This window comes from Hemiscyllium ocellatum, chromosome 10, assembly GCF_020745735.1.
Source record: "Hemiscyllium ocellatum isolate sHemOce1 chromosome 10, sHemOce1.pat.X.cur, whole genome shotgun sequence".
NCBI classification, from domain to species: domain Eukaryota; kingdom Metazoa; phylum Chordata; class Chondrichthyes; order Orectolobiformes; family Hemiscylliidae; genus Hemiscyllium; species Hemiscyllium ocellatum.
In genome coordinates this window covers 74,990,372-75,008,376 of record NC_083410.1, presented here as the reverse complement: position 1 = coordinate 75,008,376, position 18,005 = coordinate 74,990,372, and the positions used below count along the sequence as shown (strand labels likewise).

General features: G+C 41.7%; 1 protein-coding gene across 5 annotated transcripts in view; it reads left to right on the top strand.

Moving 5' to 3' along the window:
* Positions 1-1,993: 1,993 nt before the first annotated feature.
* serac1 (serine active site containing 1) overlaps positions 1,994-18,005 on the top strand; it is a 163,663-nt gene continuing 147,651 nt past the window's right edge. For all 5 annotated transcript variants that reach the window (XM_060831614.1, XM_060831615.1, XM_060831619.1 and 2 more), the window contains exons 1-3: positions 1,994-2,083; positions 10,584-10,620; positions 13,962-14,098. In XM_060831614.1, coding sequence (XP_060687597.1) covers positions 2,005-2,083; positions 10,584-10,620; positions 13,962-14,098 — 253 coding nt within the window. In that variant the 5' untranslated portion in view covers positions 1,994-2,004. The remainder of the gene's footprint in view (positions 2,084-10,583; positions 10,621-13,961; positions 14,099-18,005) is intronic.

Genomic DNA, 18,005 nt, shown 5'->3' with positions numbered 1-18,005 from the left:
CTACATTTATTATAACCAAGCACGGTTTATTAACCATACTAGAGATGCAGTAAAGGGTTTGGCCGAATAACTGGATGCCACCAGTCGTATGGCTTGGGAAAATAGACTGGCCTTGGACATGCTCTTAGCTGAAAAGGGGGGCGTTTGTGTCATGATAGGCTCTCAATGTTATACTTTTATTCCCAACAATACGGCCCCTGATGGCTCGGTGACCCGTGCCCTGGAAGGTCTCCAGGCACTGGCTGATGAGATAGCTGAGAATTCAGGTGTAAATACTAATTGGACTGGCTGGCTAGAGCGGTGGTTGGGCGTTTTTGCCCTGCTGCTAATCCTTCCTTACCTGCTCCCCTGCTTTCAGTCCCTGATTCAAAAGAACCTATCCCAGCTTGAGGCCGTGGCCATTCCTCAACATGGGACCCGTGAGCTTAAAGTCATGTTGCTTCGCAAGTCTCCTGCCTGACTGATTCCTTATGCACATCTTGAAAAGAAAAAGGGTGGATTGTGACAGTTGGAGTAATGATTCAAGATGTGCATAAGCATAAGGGGCAAGAAGGTGACCAAAAGAAAATGGCCGACATATGAATTTGACTAACTTAGCTATAGCAGCAGAAGTGGTAAACAAGTTGCAGCTGGACCACAAGGTCAGCAGAAGTCAGAAAACAAGCAGCTAGATAGATAACAGAGTAATGAAACCCCTTGACAGATAACAAACCAGACAATGGGCGACTTTACACATAGCAAAAACAAGTCCAGGCAGCAAAACCACAAGGCCGACATTTATGTCAGAAACGAACCTCGTGACTGATAACGAAGGACAACCGTTGAGAAACAACTTGAGGTGGACAATGGGCGGTTGTCAGCTGCCTGGGAAGATGGTAAACACTTGAGGGGGGAATGTGTCCAGCTGCGCTTGAAACAAGTAATGGAAAAGTACCGGTTACTCAAGATTGAGAATCACCTGACTCAACAGAGGGTGGAGTTTAAGGGTATATCAGGGGATGCTTTGTAACGATCAGGGTCCCTTTCTTTGAGGGGTACCCAACTCTGCAGACTTGCTAATAAACTTTGTTTTCCTGAATTTGTCTTGAGCTGACTTTTTACGTCTCACAAAAGATGTTACAAGGGTTGGAGGATTTGAGCTATAGGGAGAGGCTGAATAGTTGAGGGCTGTTTTCCCTGGAGCATCAGAGGCTGAGGTTTATAAAATCATGAGGCACATGGATAGGGTAAATAGATAAGGCCATTTCCCTGGGGTGGGGGAGTCCAACATTAGAGGGCATGGGTTTATGGTGAGAGGGAAAAATTTTAAAGGGACCTAAGCAGCAATGTTTTTCATGCAAAGGGTTGTGCACATATGGAATGTGCTGCCAGGGGAAGTGGTGGAGGCTGGTACAATTACAAAATGTAAAAGGCATCTGGATGGGTGCACTGGAAGGGTTTAGAGGGATTTGGGCTAACTGCTGGCAAATGGGACTAGACTAGGATAACTGGTTGGCGTGAGCAAGTTGGACTGAAGGGTCTGTTTCAGTGCTGTACATTTCTATAACTGATTCTATGATGGACAATGGTATAATATTACTGAAACATCCTATAATTGAAAAACAATTGTTTGTAGTGATGCATCTTTTCTTGAAGCATCAGCTGACGAATATTAATATAATGCAAGACTTGTCACGTTGAAAATACAAAATTGTTATTTTCAGGAAGTCAAATGAATAAAAGTTTAAAATGACTAAATCTCTTCGAAACCAGATTGTTTGGGAGAACACAATTTCTCCTTGGACGGGCTTCTGTTTTTTTTAGGTATTTCAGCTAGGAACTTAAACCTCCAGGCTTGCGTATTTTTTCTCTCTCCCTCGATGCACTATCACCGATTTCAGTTTCCCTTCCTCAAGTTAAAATCCTCGCCTCAGGCTCGGAGTATGATGACGGTTACACGCTGCCGCCATTGGTGGAATATTTTGTGACGTTTTTGTGGCCTGTGTTTGTGAACAAACTGCGAACATGTTGACCGGTTGTTTGATCTTCTGTACCAGGGCTGTGAGTTCGGTAGGGTCTACGGCTAAAGGTTGGAGGCGCATCAGTAAGAAACTTATGTTTTCTATGTGTTATTTTAATGTGCCTACTCGGGGTTTTAATACTAAATGATGAGCAAAAACTGCTCCTGATATGTATTTGGGAGGCAGGAAGTAAATCTGTAACTTAAAAGAAGGCTTTTAACTTTTTTCCAGTATACTGCATTATAAAGACCTTAGTTTGAATAAAAGTGCTCTGTGATGCTTCACAGAACCGTGAATGGTTACAACACGGGGGAAGCCTCCCACCCCATATTGGATAAATGCTGGTCCCTCCACACTTCAGTTTAGCTCTGATGAAGAGTCATCTAGACTCAATATGCTAGTTTGCTTTCTCTTCGTGGATGCTGCCTGACTTGCTGTGATCTTCAGCATCTTTTGTTTTCAATACTGCAGGAGAATTGTACTGTTTAGAGGTGCTGTCCTTCAAATGCAACGAACTGAACTGAGTCTTTAACTGTCTGCACATGTAAATGGGAACAGACCCCATGAGTCCATTCCAGCACAAAGCAGTGGCGTAATCCTTTATCCTTTTTTTATCCTTTAACCATCATTGTGTCATAAGCATTATCTGGTCAAAACTTGGCTGTTTATAATTTCATAGACTCATTGTATGGACAGAGGCCTTGCGGCCCATGGAGTTTGCATCAATTCTACCCAGATTCTACCCGCTTTTACCATGGCCAATCCACCTAGCCTGCACATCCCTGAATAGTATGGGGCAATTTAGCATGGCCACTCCATCTAACCTGCACATCTTTGGACTGTGGGAGGAAACTGGAGCACCTGGCAGAAGCGACTGAGAGAAAGTGAGCACTGCAGATGCTGGAGATCAGAGTCCCACACTGATGTGAGGAGAATGTGCAAACTCTACATTGATAGTCACCCAAGGGTGGAATCAAACATGGCATTGTGGTGCAGCAGTGCTAACCTTTTTGCTTCCTGAAAATTTGTGCTACACTCCAAATGGCCTCCTTCAGCATAACAATTCTGTAGTTCAATGCTGAGCCTATAGTTGCTGAGTCTATACCTGCACCTTTTTTTTTAAACAAATATATAACATTTTCAGTTCTCCGGTCTTCTGATACCATTTGTGCATATGATTTCTCAGCTAGCTTATCCAATTTTAGGCCATCCAGTTTCTCAGTTATCAACTGTTTGACTATGACTTGTGCAGCATCTTCTTTCATGGTAAATGTAGATATGAAGTGCTCATTTAGAATTTCAGTCATGCTCAATGCCTCCATGCATAAATCCCCTTTTAGGACTCTAGTGGTTGATGCACCTCTTTTTTTTCTACAGTTTTACTATTTAAATAGCTAGAAAACTTTTGGATTCCCTTTTATGTTAGCTGAAATCTCTTATCTCTTCGTATCTTTCATTTCCCTTCTGAGCCCTCTTATTTAGTCTACTTCTTACAATCTAACATCAACATTGTAAGACTTTGATGGTTATCTTCTTGTGATCATCCAGGGAGCTTAAATTTTGTTTTGTTTTGATTTAATCTATTCTCATTTGTGCCTAAGTACAGTAAAAAGCTTTATTTATGAGCAATACAGGCAGATCATAGTAAGGAAGAAAATGCAGATCATAGAGTGAAAAGAACTTGGACAGAGTGGGACGTATGGGTTATAGCGCACAGGACATGTGTGAAGCAAGATTAATTTTAACAAGATCAATGTTATTTGAAGTTAGATAATCCATTCATCAGTCTAATAAAAGAAGAGAAGAAGCTGTTTTTGAATCTGTAATTTGAAGTTGTAGGAAAGCATTATTGGGGTTGGATGGGTCTTTGATGTTGGCAGCCATTCTGTGGCAACAAGCTGTCTAAGTGGAATTCATGGATGGAAAGTTGGCTTCTGTAATGGTCTGGGCTGTGTACACAACCATCTGCTGTTTCTTATGTTCCAGGGCAGAGCAATTGTCTTACCAGGTCATATACATTTGAAAAGTATACTTTCAGTGGCACATCTGTAAAAATTGAAGAGGGCCCTTCTGGACATGCCAAATTTCCTAAGCTGCCTGAGCAAGAAGAGGTGTTGTGCCTTGTTGACTATTGCATCGACATGGGAAGTCCAATGTTAAAGTATAGATTTGAGATGGCCCAGGAAATCCTTTATGGACTCAGATCTGTAAGCCTCTCTCTTGATTCGTCCTGGAGATCATACTCTTTGGAAGTTTGGATTAAAAAAACCTCTTCCAGACAGATTAGTTTAATTTTAGTCATCCCCTTTTATTTACCAATAGCATCACTATTACAACATAACACTTTTTTTTAAGATTAGATTACTTACAGTGTGGAAACAGGCCCTTCGGCCCAACAAGTCCACACCGACCCGCCGAAGCGCAACCCACCCATACCCCTACATTTACCCCTTACCCCTTACCACTATGGGCAATTTAGAATGGCCAATTCACCTGACCCGCACATCTTTGGACTGTGGGAGGAAACCGGAGCACCCGGAGGAAACCCACGCAGACACGGGGAGAACGTGCAAACTCCACACAGTCAGTCGCCTGAGTCGGGAATTGAACCCAGGTCTCCAGGCACTGTGAGGCAGCAGTGCTAACCACTGTGCCGCCCTAACTTGTACCTATAAGCTAAACTAACTAGGTTCTAATAACCTAGGAGAGTAGGGTAGTAGCTCTTCAAGTGCCCCAGCAGGCTATTCCAATGTACTGATACAAAGTTACTTCCTTTATACAAAAGTTTACAAAAACATTGTATGTTCTTAATTACACACACAACAGTGAAAGACAATAATTCCTAAGGAAGAAAAGTTAATTGACAGGCCTGTGTGCACTTGACTAATCACTCCTACAGGCCTTAAGCCATTCATCAGATGGGAAAGACATACCGAGTTGAGTTAGGTGCCTGCCAGCGAGATAAACTCGCTGACAGTTACCAGTCTGAGCTAATTGGACAGCTCACATGTCCGATACATGGTTTCTTAGCAAGGAGGGCAAATGTTTTACCATAAATTGGCTTCCTGACACATTGTGCCAGAATCTCTTCAATGTTAGGCCTAGAATAATTTCTAAGCTAGGAGCAGACTCCTGCTTTTTAAGCACTGTACCTGAGGCTGAGATATTACCATAAGGTTGCATTTAAACTGACTCATTAGTCTTTGAATTAAGCATGCTTTCTTTTCAGGGTTATGATTCAAATTCAGATAACGTGTAAAATCTAATTAGTTAGAATTGACAATGGGACAGTCTGTAATGTCTAGATTAGAGTGATGCTGGAAAAGCACAGGCGGTCAGGCAGCATCCGAGGAGCAGGAAAATCGATGCTTCAGGCAAAAGCACTTCTGGAATAGAATCTGTAAGGTCTGTAGAGTGGTCTGCAAGAACAGCAAGTTAAAGCTTCATCATTATCTTTTACAGTGTTTGTATTTAATAACCAGTGATGGCTACTCAATATTATCATTAAGTCCCAAAATGCAATTAAATTCAATCCATAGCAGGTAAGCACTAAGAGTTCATTTTCTACTGGCTTCAGCAGCCTCAGTACTAAAATGGTCTCTCTCTCTAGTGTCCTTTTGAACTGTCCAGCCAGGGTCTTGTAACAGCAAAGATATTTTTCTCTGTATCTGCCCCGCTTGCAAGGTGTAATAAGGATCCTTTATAATCGCCAGGGTCAAGTCGTTAATTACAAGATTTTTGATGGTACAGAGTTTTGTTTAAGGGTCAAAATCAAACTCATTAATTTCACAAGGGAACAGCCATGTATGTTTTCACTTGGCGTCCTGTTTACACCAATTCACTGATGCTAAGGCAAATGTTTTTAATTGCCTTAGAGCATCCTGTTATCACTTGGTGAGCACAGATGTCCCTATTTTCTGCATTCCTTGAGTTCACCCCCTTTTTCTGAGCCTTCCTGCTTATCTATTTTCTAGTGCAGCAAATGTGTTCTATAATTTAGCATTGCATTTTTGTCTAAATGTTTAAATACAAGTTTTGAGGCTATACACTTTCTCACCAGGACAGGTTGTCAAGTTTTTGTCTCTCTTAGGAATTTGATTCTCCATTGATGTAGATGAGGGTGTGTCTCCTCTTTGCCTTCTGAAAATATACCTTGGACTTTACAGCTAAAGATGTCCCTTCTTCAGTTGATTATTTTGTAATATTGTATTCTGATCATTATCCCATAAATGTTCACCAATCAATGTTTGCTTCAACTAACTCACTTCATTCTCCAGAATCAAATCCAGCAGTGCTTTCTACTCATTGGACCAGAAACTGTACTAATCTAAAACAAATTTATTGTCTCCGGTCTCCCCTCTTTGTCCTTGCTTGGACAAGAATATGGACGTACATTGATTAGTGTAGGTTAGTTGGGCTTCAGATTGGTATGACAGGTCAGCGCAACATCGAGGGCCGAAGGGCTAGTACTGCGCTGTAATGTTCTATGTTCTATATTCTATGACTATCCCAGTTTATATCAGGATAATTCAAATCCCTATTACAACTGCACTATACTTGTTGCACTTTTCTATGTGCCTTGCAAAGTTGTTTCTCTGTATCAGTCCACTACTGAGAGAAAGAGTGGCTAAGGTAAACATTGATTATAGACCAGTTAGCTTAACCTCTGTAGCGAGGAAAATGCTTGAGTCTGTTGTCAAGGACAAAATAGCAAGGTGTCTAGGTCGAAATTGTCCCTGCAACTTTTGAAAAGATTTGTAGCTTAGCTTGTGGTTCAGGTTGTAAGTTTGCTCATTGAGCTAGTAGATTTGTTCTCAGATGTTTTGTCACCATGCCAAGTAACTTCATCAGTGAATCTCTCTTGAAGCACTGGTGTCCTATCCCACTTTCTATTTGTGTGTCTTGGTCTGTTGTGATGGGTGATATCACTTCTGGTTCTTTTTCTGAGAGGTTGGTAAATGGGGTCCAAATCGATGTTTGTTGATGAATTTCCAGTTTGTTTGCCATGACTCTAGGAATTCCCATCTCTCTCTTTGTTTAGCTTGTCCCAGGATGGATGTATTGTCCCAGTCGGTGTCCCTCTTCATCTGTGTGTAAGGATAGTTGGTCATGTCATTTAGTGGCTAGTTGGTGCTTATGCATCCTGGTAGCTAGTTTCCTGGCCACCTGTCCAATGTAATATTTGTTGCAGTCTTTGCAGGGTATTTTGTATATGATGTTTGTTCTGCTGGTTGTTGGTGCAGGACCCTTTAGATTCATCAATAACTGTTTCAGTGTGTTGAAAGATTTGTGGACGACCATTATGCCAAGGGGCTGGAGTAATCTGATCGTCATCTTCGAGATGTCTTTAATGTATGGTAGTGTGGCTAGCGTCTCTGGGCATGTTGTGTCTTCTTGTTTAGGTTTGTTGTTTATGAATCGGCGGAATTTACTTATTGGGTACTCGTTCTTGATTACGTTGCATAGGTGTTTTTCTTCGGCTTCTCGTTCCTGGGTGCTGCAGTGTATTGTGGCTCATTTAAATAATGTCCTGATGCAGCTCCATTTGTGGGTGTTGGGATGATTACTCCTACAGTTGAGTATCTGGTCAGTGTGTGTGGCTTTCCTGTAGACACTGGTTCTCCACTGGCTGTTCATTCTACTGTGACATCTAGGAAGGGGAGTCTGTTGTTGTTTTCTTCCTCTTTGGTGAACTTTATGCCAGTAAGGATACTGTTTGTGTTTGTGGGCTTCTTCTAATTTGTTCCATTTCGTGATGACATAGGTGCTATCCACGTTAGTGGACCTAAAACTTGGGCTGGATCGTGGGGAGGGCTGTGGATTCTAATCTCTGCATAACTGGTTTTGCTAAGAATCCTGATATTAGTGATCCCATGTAAGAAGGTTTATAGTCTATAGGCGATAAACTTTCTCACGTGGGTGTCTTGTTGATTTGTCTGTAGGACTTGTCGTTGAAGGTGATGTGGGTAGTGAAGAACAGGTCCACTAGCTTGAGGATGCTATCCTTGCTCATTGAGTTGGTGCTGTCTGGTGTTTGTGTTAGTGAGGCCAGTGTTTCTTTGGCCAGAGTGATGTTTATTGATGTGAATAGGACCATCATGTTGAAGAAACCATGACCACGTCATCACCCACTTTGGTGTCTTTGATGTTCAGGAATTGCTGGGTGGAGTGGATGAAGTGGCGTGAGACATCTATTAGGTATTCTGGTTGATGTTCAAATACCTTTGCTAGTCTGTATGCTGGGACGTGAGACTACAGGTCTGATGGGGGTCCCTGGTTTGTGTACCTTTGGTAATCTGTAGAAATGGAGTATATTGGATCCATCAGGTTTCAGCTGAAAATGTGTTGCTGGTTAAAGCGCAGCAGGTTAGGCAGCATCCAAGGAACAGGAGATTCGACGTTTCAGGCCAGAGCCCTTCATCAGGAATAAGGAGAATGTGCCAGGCAGGCTAAGATAAAAGGTAGGGAGGAGGGACTTGGGGGAGGGGCAATGGAGATGTGATAGGTGGAAGGAGGTCAAGGTGAGGGTGATAGGCCAGAGTGGGGTGGGGGCGGAGAGGTCTGGAAGAAGATTGCAGGTTAGGAGGGCGATGCTGAGTTCGAGGGAATCGACTGAGACAAGGTGGGGGGAGGGGAAATGAGGAAACTGGAGAAATCTGAGTTCATCCCTTGTGGTTGGAGGGTTCCCAGGCGGAAGATGAGGCGCTCTTCCTCCAACCGTCGTGTTGTTATGTTCTGGCAATGGAGGAGTCCAAGGATCTGCATGTCCTTTGTGGAGTGGGAGGGAGAGTTAAAGTGTTGAGCCATGGGGTGGTTGGGTTGCTTGGTCTGGGCATCCCAGAGGTGTTCCCTGAAGCGTTCCGCAAGTAGGCGGCCCGTCTCCCCAATATAGAGGAGGCCACATCGGGTGCAGCGGATGCAATAGATGATGTGTGTGGAGGTGCAGGTGAATTTGTGGCGGATATGGAAGGATCCCTTGGGGCCTTGGAGAGAGGTAAGGGAGGAGGTGTGGGCGCAAGTTTTGCATTTCCTGCGGTTGCAGGGGAAGGTGCCAGGAGTTGGGTTGGTGGGGGGTGTGGACCTTACGAGGGAGTCGCGAAGGGAGTCTGAATCCTTTGGTTTCTTTTCGTTAAATCAATCAAATTTATGACTGAGTTCTTTTTGTTGAAGACTGTCGAAACTTCATTAACAAACTGTGTTTCAGTCAACCTTTTAGGAGGAAGTGAGGTCTGCAGATGCTGGAGATCAGAGCTGAAAATGTGTTGCTGGAAAAGCGCAGCAGGTCAGGCAGCATCCAAGGAACAGGAAATTCGACGTTTCGGGCATAAGCCCTTCATCAGGAATGACCTGATGAAGGGCTTATGCCCGAAACGTCGAATTTCCTGTTCCTTGGATGCTGCCTGACCTGCTGTGCTTTTCCAGCAACACATTTTCAGCTTCAGTCAACCTTTTGCCTGGACTAGTATTGCGTATCAATACTCCAAAGCGTTCTGCCACTCACTGTATAATTTTCACATGTACTTGAACTTCCAAAATGCATCACCTCACATTTGTCTGGATTAAATTCCATCTTCCCGTTTTTCTGTCCGTGCTTCCAACTAATCTGTATCGTTCTGTATCCTCTGACAATCCTCCTCACTATCTGCAATCTTTGCATCATCCACAAATATATTAATTAAGCCAGCTACATTTTCCTTCAAATTATTTATGTAGATCATGAACAGCAGAGGCCTATGGAGCACCACTAGTCACAGTTCTCCATTCCGAACAGCATCCTTCCATTGCTACCCACTGTCTCCAAGGCTATTTGTATCCATTTTGCCAGCTCATCCTGATACCATGTGATTTCACCTTTTGTACCAGTCTGCCATAAGGGACCTTGTCAAAGGCTTTACTGAAGTCTGTGCAGACAACATCAATTGCTTTTGCCTCATCAATCACCTTCATCACCTCGTCAAAAGGTCTCTGTAATCGCAATAATGTCATTTGACATATTTTAAAAGATGCAGGACATATTTGTGAACTACAGTCACCTGATGAGTTGGAGCTCGTTGGAGAAGCAAAAGCTACAAGATTTGATTGAACTGCTCAAAATTATGAAAAACCTAGTCAGGAAGACTGCAAGCCAAAAACCACTGATATACAGTAATTGGCAGAAAAGACAATGATGATTGAAGGAAGGACAGTTTTATGTATGATTGGATCGAGAATGAATTAATTGTGTTATAGGCAGATTCAGTCAATGCCTCCTAATGAAACTACTCAGTTATCTGAAGAGATATTCATGAGATTACACGTTAGTTCTGCAAAGGTTATGGAGGGTGAGGGGGTTGGTAATGTACAATGGATGAGAGTGGTTCTTGCAGAATCAACAGGGACATGATCAGATGAATGGCCTTTCACGCTGTAACCATCCTGTGTTTTAAAAGGCTGTAAATTGGTCCTATATTAGAAAAGTTTCTATCTGCCAGATTTGTGCTTTTCATAAAAAATTGTGTGAATTAATTTAATTCTTGACCTAATGACAGTGCTCTTCTGAATTTAAAGTGCTAAAATTCTTTTATTTTCTAAATACTTTGGCAGGAAGAATTGGAAAATATGCTGGGCCAATTATTGTAGGGTAAGTTTTTGAATGATCACTTGACTGTATTGTGTTGCTTTGTTTGTTTTTGAATGCGAGTATTAAAACCAGTGCAGACATGACAGACCTGTGGTGTTATAATCCTATGATTCTTGGAACTGAAACTTGACTTTCAATGCTATGTGTTTCATGTCCTTTGTAAAAGAGGCCTCTATTTGTATTTTTCAATTGCTTTTTGTACTTGTATACTACTTTTGATGATTTGTGTACTTGAACTCCAATGTCCTTTTCCTCCTATAGTGCTGAGTTTCACATCACTTAAGAAGTTCTCCAATCAGTCTGTCTTGGGTGAAAAATGAATGGTTCGCATTTTACCATATTGGATGACATTAAACAATTTTTCCACTCATTCATTTAACTTATGAATGCTGTTTAGCTTTCTCGTGCTCCTTTCTGCACAAGTTGATGCCTATCCTGACCTTGATAGTTAACCAAGAAGTGGATAGTTGGCCCCTTGATGCAATCCCTAGAGCAATAAGCTATCAGAAACCAAGGACAAAGGTCTTAGACTCCAATTGTTGGTAGTAAACGTCCACTTGGGACAGATTCTTTGGACATTGTCTTTGCTTTTGGCACAGAGGCAGGAAACATCTGATCTGTTTCAGATAAATGAAATTGCAGCCTGATTCAAGCATGACACTGTCAACTCCTTTGACGCTGAGCAGTGTTAGTTGAGTATTGGCCCAACAAGGATGGATTTCCCAAACTACTACAGTGTTGGTAATAGCCATACACCTAAAACAGCTGGTAGTCAGTAAGTATCAGCCTTCTCTCCGAATCAGAAGGCCACAGATTTAAATCACAGGATGTTGATGATAATAGATTCAGTGACAGCAACTTCATTCAATGGAAAATGATAATAGCTCCCAAAAATAATGATGAAGCTAAGGGCTAGATTTGATGAAGAATTGAAGAATATTAACATGTATGAAACAAAAACGCACCAGCGATTTTGCATATGATTTAAAGGAGGTAAATTCTCTGGACCTGGTGGTTTGGGCCATGTTAATTGGAAGGTGGCATATGTAATCTCACTGTTTTAGAAAGAAGGAAGAGAGGAAAGGGAAAACTACAGATGTGTTGACCTAACATAGCCAGAAAGGAATCTATAATGAAGGGTACAACAGCAGAACAGTTAAAAAAGAAATGATAGGACTGAGCTGAGTGAACATAGACTTAATGGAAATTTGTGCTTGTCAAACTCAGATCATTGTAGGTAGCAGAACATATGAATGTACGAATTACGAGCTGAAGTAGGCTCTTCAAGCCTGCTCCACCCCTAGGGGATAATGGCTGATTAGTTTGTGTTATATATTGCACATTCACATCCATCCCCATAACCTTTGATTCCTTTACCTAAAAAGAATCTATCTACTTCTGCCTTAAAGACATTCAATGGTCCTACCTCCACTATCTTCTGAGGCAAAGCATTCCAAAGCTGCACAATCTTCCAAACAAAATTCTCAATTTTTATCATAAAAGGGTAATCTCATTGTTCATTCACAGAAGTAAATAAACATCTTTCTGCATCCATCTTGTCAAGACCATTCAGATTCATAGAAACTTCAATCAAATCACCCTTTGCTATTCTAAACTCTGGTGAAAATAAGATCTGCCTGCCTAATGATTCCCATTAGACAGTCTGCTCATTCTGGGTGTCAAGATTAAAGTGATGCTGGAAATGCACAGCACGTAAGGCACCATCAAGGAGCAGGAAAATCGATGTTTCGGGGAAAAGCCCTTCATCGGGAATGTCATTTTTGCCTGAAACATTGGTTTTCCTGCTCCTCGGATGCTGCTTGACCTGCTGTGCGTTTCCAGCATCACTCTAAATTTGATTCTAATCTCCAGCATCTGCAGTATCCACCTCTGCCTGTCATTCTGGGTGTCAATTTAGTTAACCTTCTGTGAATTGCCTTTAATGCATTTTCATTCTTCTTTAGGTGAGGATGTCAAAACTGAGCACAGTATTCAAGATGTAGTCTCACTAGCACTCTATAACTGAGGCATAACCTTATTTACAACTGAGGCATAACCTTTTATAATAAGAGATAGCGATCCATGGAGTCCATGTCCATAGATCCTTCAAAGCTGCCACCCAGGATTTTTAAGAAAGCATATGATGTGTTGGCTTTCATTAGCAGGGGAATTGAGTTTAAGAGCTGCGAGATTAGGCTGCAGGTCTATAGCGTTACCAGGCTGCTGCCTGGACTAGAGGGCATGTCGTATGAAGAAAGGTTGAGAGAGCTACGACTTTTCTCATTGGAGGGAAGACGGATGAAAGGTGACTTAATAGAGGTGTACAAGATGTTGAAAGGCATAGATAGAGTGGATAGCCAGAAACTTTTTCCCAAGACAGAAATGGCTATCACAAGGGGACATAAATTTAGGGTAATCAGAGGAAGGTTTAGGAGAGATGTCAGAGGTAGGTTCTTTACTTATATAGTGTGGAATACACTGTCAGCGATTCTAGTAGAGTCAGATACATTTTGGACATTTAAGCCACTGCTGGACAAGCACGTGGATGGCAGTAAATTGAGGGGTGTGTAGGTTAGTCTGATTTTTGAGTAGGATAAAAGGCTAGCACAACATCGAGGGCCGAAGGGCCTGTACAGTGCTGTACTGTTCTATGTAATCTCCTGATGCTCTTCCAACCTATTTGACCACAACATAAATAATTTACCTGCCTCCTTCAATTCCAAATACACTAACATCTGATTGCTGCTAGATCCTCTGATTTTTTTCCAGCACTTTATGTTTTTGCTGCCTTCTGTCTTGATGGTAATTATAGAGTGAAGGACATACTAGATCTTGGCAGTGCATATTGATATATATGCAATTCTGCTGCGAGCTTGCCATGATATAATAAGTAAATGGGTGGTGACGAGGTCAAGTAAGTTTTCCCCTTTATTTGTTCTCTTGATATCTCCTGCAGGCCCAGTCTGTCAAATATGCTCCTCAGAACTGAGCTATCTTAATTCTGAATTGTTACCAAGCAAATCATCATGATGGACGCTGAAGTCCTTCACCGATTGTATATCCACTTGTTCTCAAGATTCAGCTGTTTTTTTCTACATATTGGGTTGATACTGAAGTTTATAAAACTTACGCTTGCAAGATTTTAGTTGGGCCTGACTATTCAGGTATTGAAAGACTATCTTAGTTTGTTGTATTTTCAAGAACTTTCTGTTGGCTCATTTAGCATCTAGGTATGGAAAAGTTTTACGAAGAAATTGAATGATTAAAGTAACCCTTGAAAAGAATAACATTGTTTTGCAGTTTATTGAAGTGAACTAACCTTTTTTGCTTGCCTACTTTAGTGGCTGCATATTCATTTCCTATGAAACTCTGGTACTGGGAGAAAGTGTGACGCTTGACACACAAGCTGTAGAACAAGAAAAGCTGAAGTCGTATGTCTATGTGTATCCCATTCTACTGGAAAAGCAAGGATTGGAGGGTGAGTCCTATCATTTATGTTAAATTCACTACTTTGGAGTCCTGTATAACATTCATGCAAGCGTGGCCTTGTTACTATTGACATTATTCCAGTGACCCCCTAACTTCTGAGCAATTTTTTTTGTAATTTGTTCGTGGAATGTAGAAGTTTAGGGTATGGATTCAAATATAAATCAGGTCCGTAAAGACAGCAGATTTCCTTCCCTAAAGGCTATTAGTGAATCAGTTGTTTTTTTAAAAAACATTTTTATTGAAAAATAGATTTTTAAATATTACAACAAATGCAAAACAATACAATTCAAAACAATACAAAGAAGGAACACCAAAAAAAGTAAAAAAACCCAAACTGCCCTCATGTACAAATGTATAAATATGTATAGAAAAATACATATAAAAAAAACAACTAACCACTTAACTAAATAAATAATAACCAACAACAAATTAATAAATAATAGTAGCTCAGCCAAACAAAACACTCAGTCTTGAATATCGAGAGCATTAGTTTTACATATTCATACGTTCGCAGTTCCCTCCCTCTGGATATTGGACTTGTAAAGCACAATCATTACGGCTATGTAAAATACCTTATTAGTGTGGCAGACAAATCTGTGTCTAGGTATTCCAAAAAAGGCCGCCAATGAGGATGTTGGAAAGTTTTTTCTTATGGGCATCTACAGGGGACTGGGCAGGCCAAGAAGAAGATAGGGTCCTTCTCCACCCTTACAAAATCCCCTCCATTGCACCTGCTACAGCACTCCGGTATGTTTGAAGCCTAACACAGGACCAATGGGTAAGAGTGCCCATATTAACTTTGTACTTGGGACATGTTGAAGATACCCCTGGTTTAAATTTTGACAAATGATCTGGAGCCAAGTGGACCCTGTGGAGAATCTTCAGCTGTAAAGCATGGGTCTTAAATGCAAATTGATATCTTTCTTGCATTTTCAGAAACATCTTCCCATGCCTGTGAGGAGACCTCAACACCTAGCACTCTCTCCCACACACTGCAGAGTCGTTTGAACTCATCTAAGGCACCCCCCCCCCCAACCAAATTGATGATCTAAAATGCAAACAGAAAGTGCACCCTTGGCACTCAGCACCCTCCTGGCTATTTTGGATTTGTAGAGATCAATCAAAAGTATAGTCTTGTTTTGAATAAAGTCCCTAACTTGACAGAAAGGGGTCCTTTGTAGATAGCTAACTGATCAAAGGACATCATTGTATCTCCCTCAAATAAATCACCCATGCAAGACACACCCCTAGCTGCCCAATATTTGAATCATGAATCGATCATTCCCGATTGAAGACCTGCCATACCCACTATAGGTGTAAGAGAAGATGTTTTGCCTATATTGCCTTGCCTCTGTCAAATTACCCTCCATGCTTTAACAGTATTGATAACTATTGGGTTATGGCAGTATTCCCTAACTGTCCTCATCTTGTTCAAAGATAGCAAGGGTGCACCCTGCCTGAAAAGTTTTGACATCTAACCATATTGAAAGAGGGTCGCTACAAGCCCAATCACTCACTGAGCTTAGTTGATAGTTTTTAATGTCTGGGAGATCAACTCCCCACCAGTCTGTGAGACAATTGCAGTTTAGCTAATTTAATAAGGGACTGCTTATGATGCCAAATAAAAGAGCTGAACCAGCCATTTAGTGTCCTGAACGTTTGCTTGTCGAAAATCAGGGGGAGCATCCCTATAGGGTACAACAAACGGGGGGAGAATAAGCACTATCCGACCTAACCTTGAGATCGGAAGCACCTCCCATCTTTGAAGTATATTGTTTGATTTTGTCGAATAAATGAACAAAATTAATTTTGAACAACCGATCAAGAACTGGAGTGATGAATGTGCTCGAATACACACAACACCCCTGTGACCACTTAAATGGGAATCGATATTCACCCTTAAGACCGAGCACCTTCGTAAGACCATCCATAGGCATAGCCTCGGACTTTGCAAAATTAATTTTATACCTCGAAAAGGTGCCAAACGTGCTGATGTATTGTATCAGGTGAGGCACTGAAACTGCTGGATTTGACAAAAAAAATGAGGACATCGTCTGCATACAATGAAATTGTACGTAATTTTGACCCCACTTCTGGAGCCAATATATTAGGACCCCTACCAATGGCCTCTCCCAATGGTTCACTCACTAATGTAAAAAGCAATGGTGAAAGGGGACAGTCCTGCTGGCTGCTCCTAAAAATGTTAAAATTGCTTGATCGCACCCCATTGATGATGATTGCAGCGAGAGAGGGTCACTGTAGAGAACCTTTAACCATCTTATAAAGGCTTCGCCCAAACCAAATAGCTCCAGAATATAAAAAAAGTACGGCCACTCAACTTGGTCAAATGCCTTCTCTGTACCTAGAGAAATCCCCAATCCCTGTATTGACTGTTGTTGACACGCTTGAATTACATTAAATGGCCTCCTAACATTATTGGAGAATCTATTGCCCTTTATGAAGCCCATCTGGTCCTCTTTAACAATAGAAGGTAACACTATCTCCAGCCTTAATGCAGTGGTCTTAGAGAGGATTTTGAAGTCTACATTTAAGACTGAAATGGGCTTCTACAAACGTCCAGGACCTTCCCTTTTTTAAGAATAAGCAAAATATTGACCTTTCTCAGACATGGCAGGAGACGATCATAACTGTATGAGTCATTGAACATGTTGAGCATCGGGCCTGACAATATGTTTATAAATTCTTTATAGAATTCGCTGGATGGTCCATCATGACCAGGCGCCTTGCCACTCTGAAGCTGTTTTGCAGCCTCCTGCACCTCTTGCTCTGATAAGGGGCCATTGAGAAAAGACTCTTGTTCGGGTGTCACACCCAAGAGTTCCAGATCCTTGAAGAAGGACTCCATCTTGATACACCCCTCCTCACAACCCTCAGATTGGTATACCTTGGAGTAAAATCTCTGAAATGCCACATTAATCTGTTTGGAATCACATGTTAAGTTCCCAGACCCTTCCCTAATCAATGTAATGGCTTGAGGGACACTCTTTTTCCTGGGGAGATATGCAAGGTACTTGCCTGGTTTGTCACCATGCTCATATAACCTTTACTTTGCGAAAGTAAGCTCCTTCTTTGCTGTCTGTGTGAGCACAGAATTCAATGCAGACCTCAGGGTCGTGATCCTCTGTAGCTTGAAAAATGAGGACCTGTCAAAATAAGCCTTCTCGGCTGCCTTCAACTGTGCTTCGAGGAGACTTTGCTGTTCACCCTTCTGCCACTTCCTACTAACAGAGTAGGAAATACCCAAGTCGCTAGTATAGGCTTTGTCAGCTTCCTAAAGGAAGGATGTGCTACTAACCAAGCCTGAGTTAATGTCTAGGAATGCCCGAAATTCCCTAGAGAAGTACTCCACAAACTTATTGTCCTTGCGGATAAAGGGATCCAATCGTAAGTGCCTCGAACCCACTGTAACATCCTTAATCTTAACCAACAGGTACGCTGGAGCATGATCAGAGATAGTAATATTACCAATAGTACAAAATGCCACCAAGTCCAGAGTTCCCAGGAGGGTCAGAAAAGAATCAATCCTGGTGTGACATCTGTGTGGATTGGAAAAAAATGTGAAATCCCTGCCTGTAGGATGGACATGCCTCCAGACACCCATCAACCCTAACTCAACACATGGATCCACTAATTATTTGGTTTCTACAAAGGGTATCGGGGGCCTTTGGGCAACCTGTCCACTGTGGGATCCATGAGACAATCAAAATCTCCCCCTATAATGACATGCCGGGACTTGAGACTGATCAATTTAGAGAATGCATCTACCAGAAATTTGAGATGATGGGCCAGAGGGCAATAAATATTTAAAACACCATATTCTTCCTCATTTAACAGGGTTTGAGAATTACAAACCTCCCGTGGGTGTCTTTAACTTA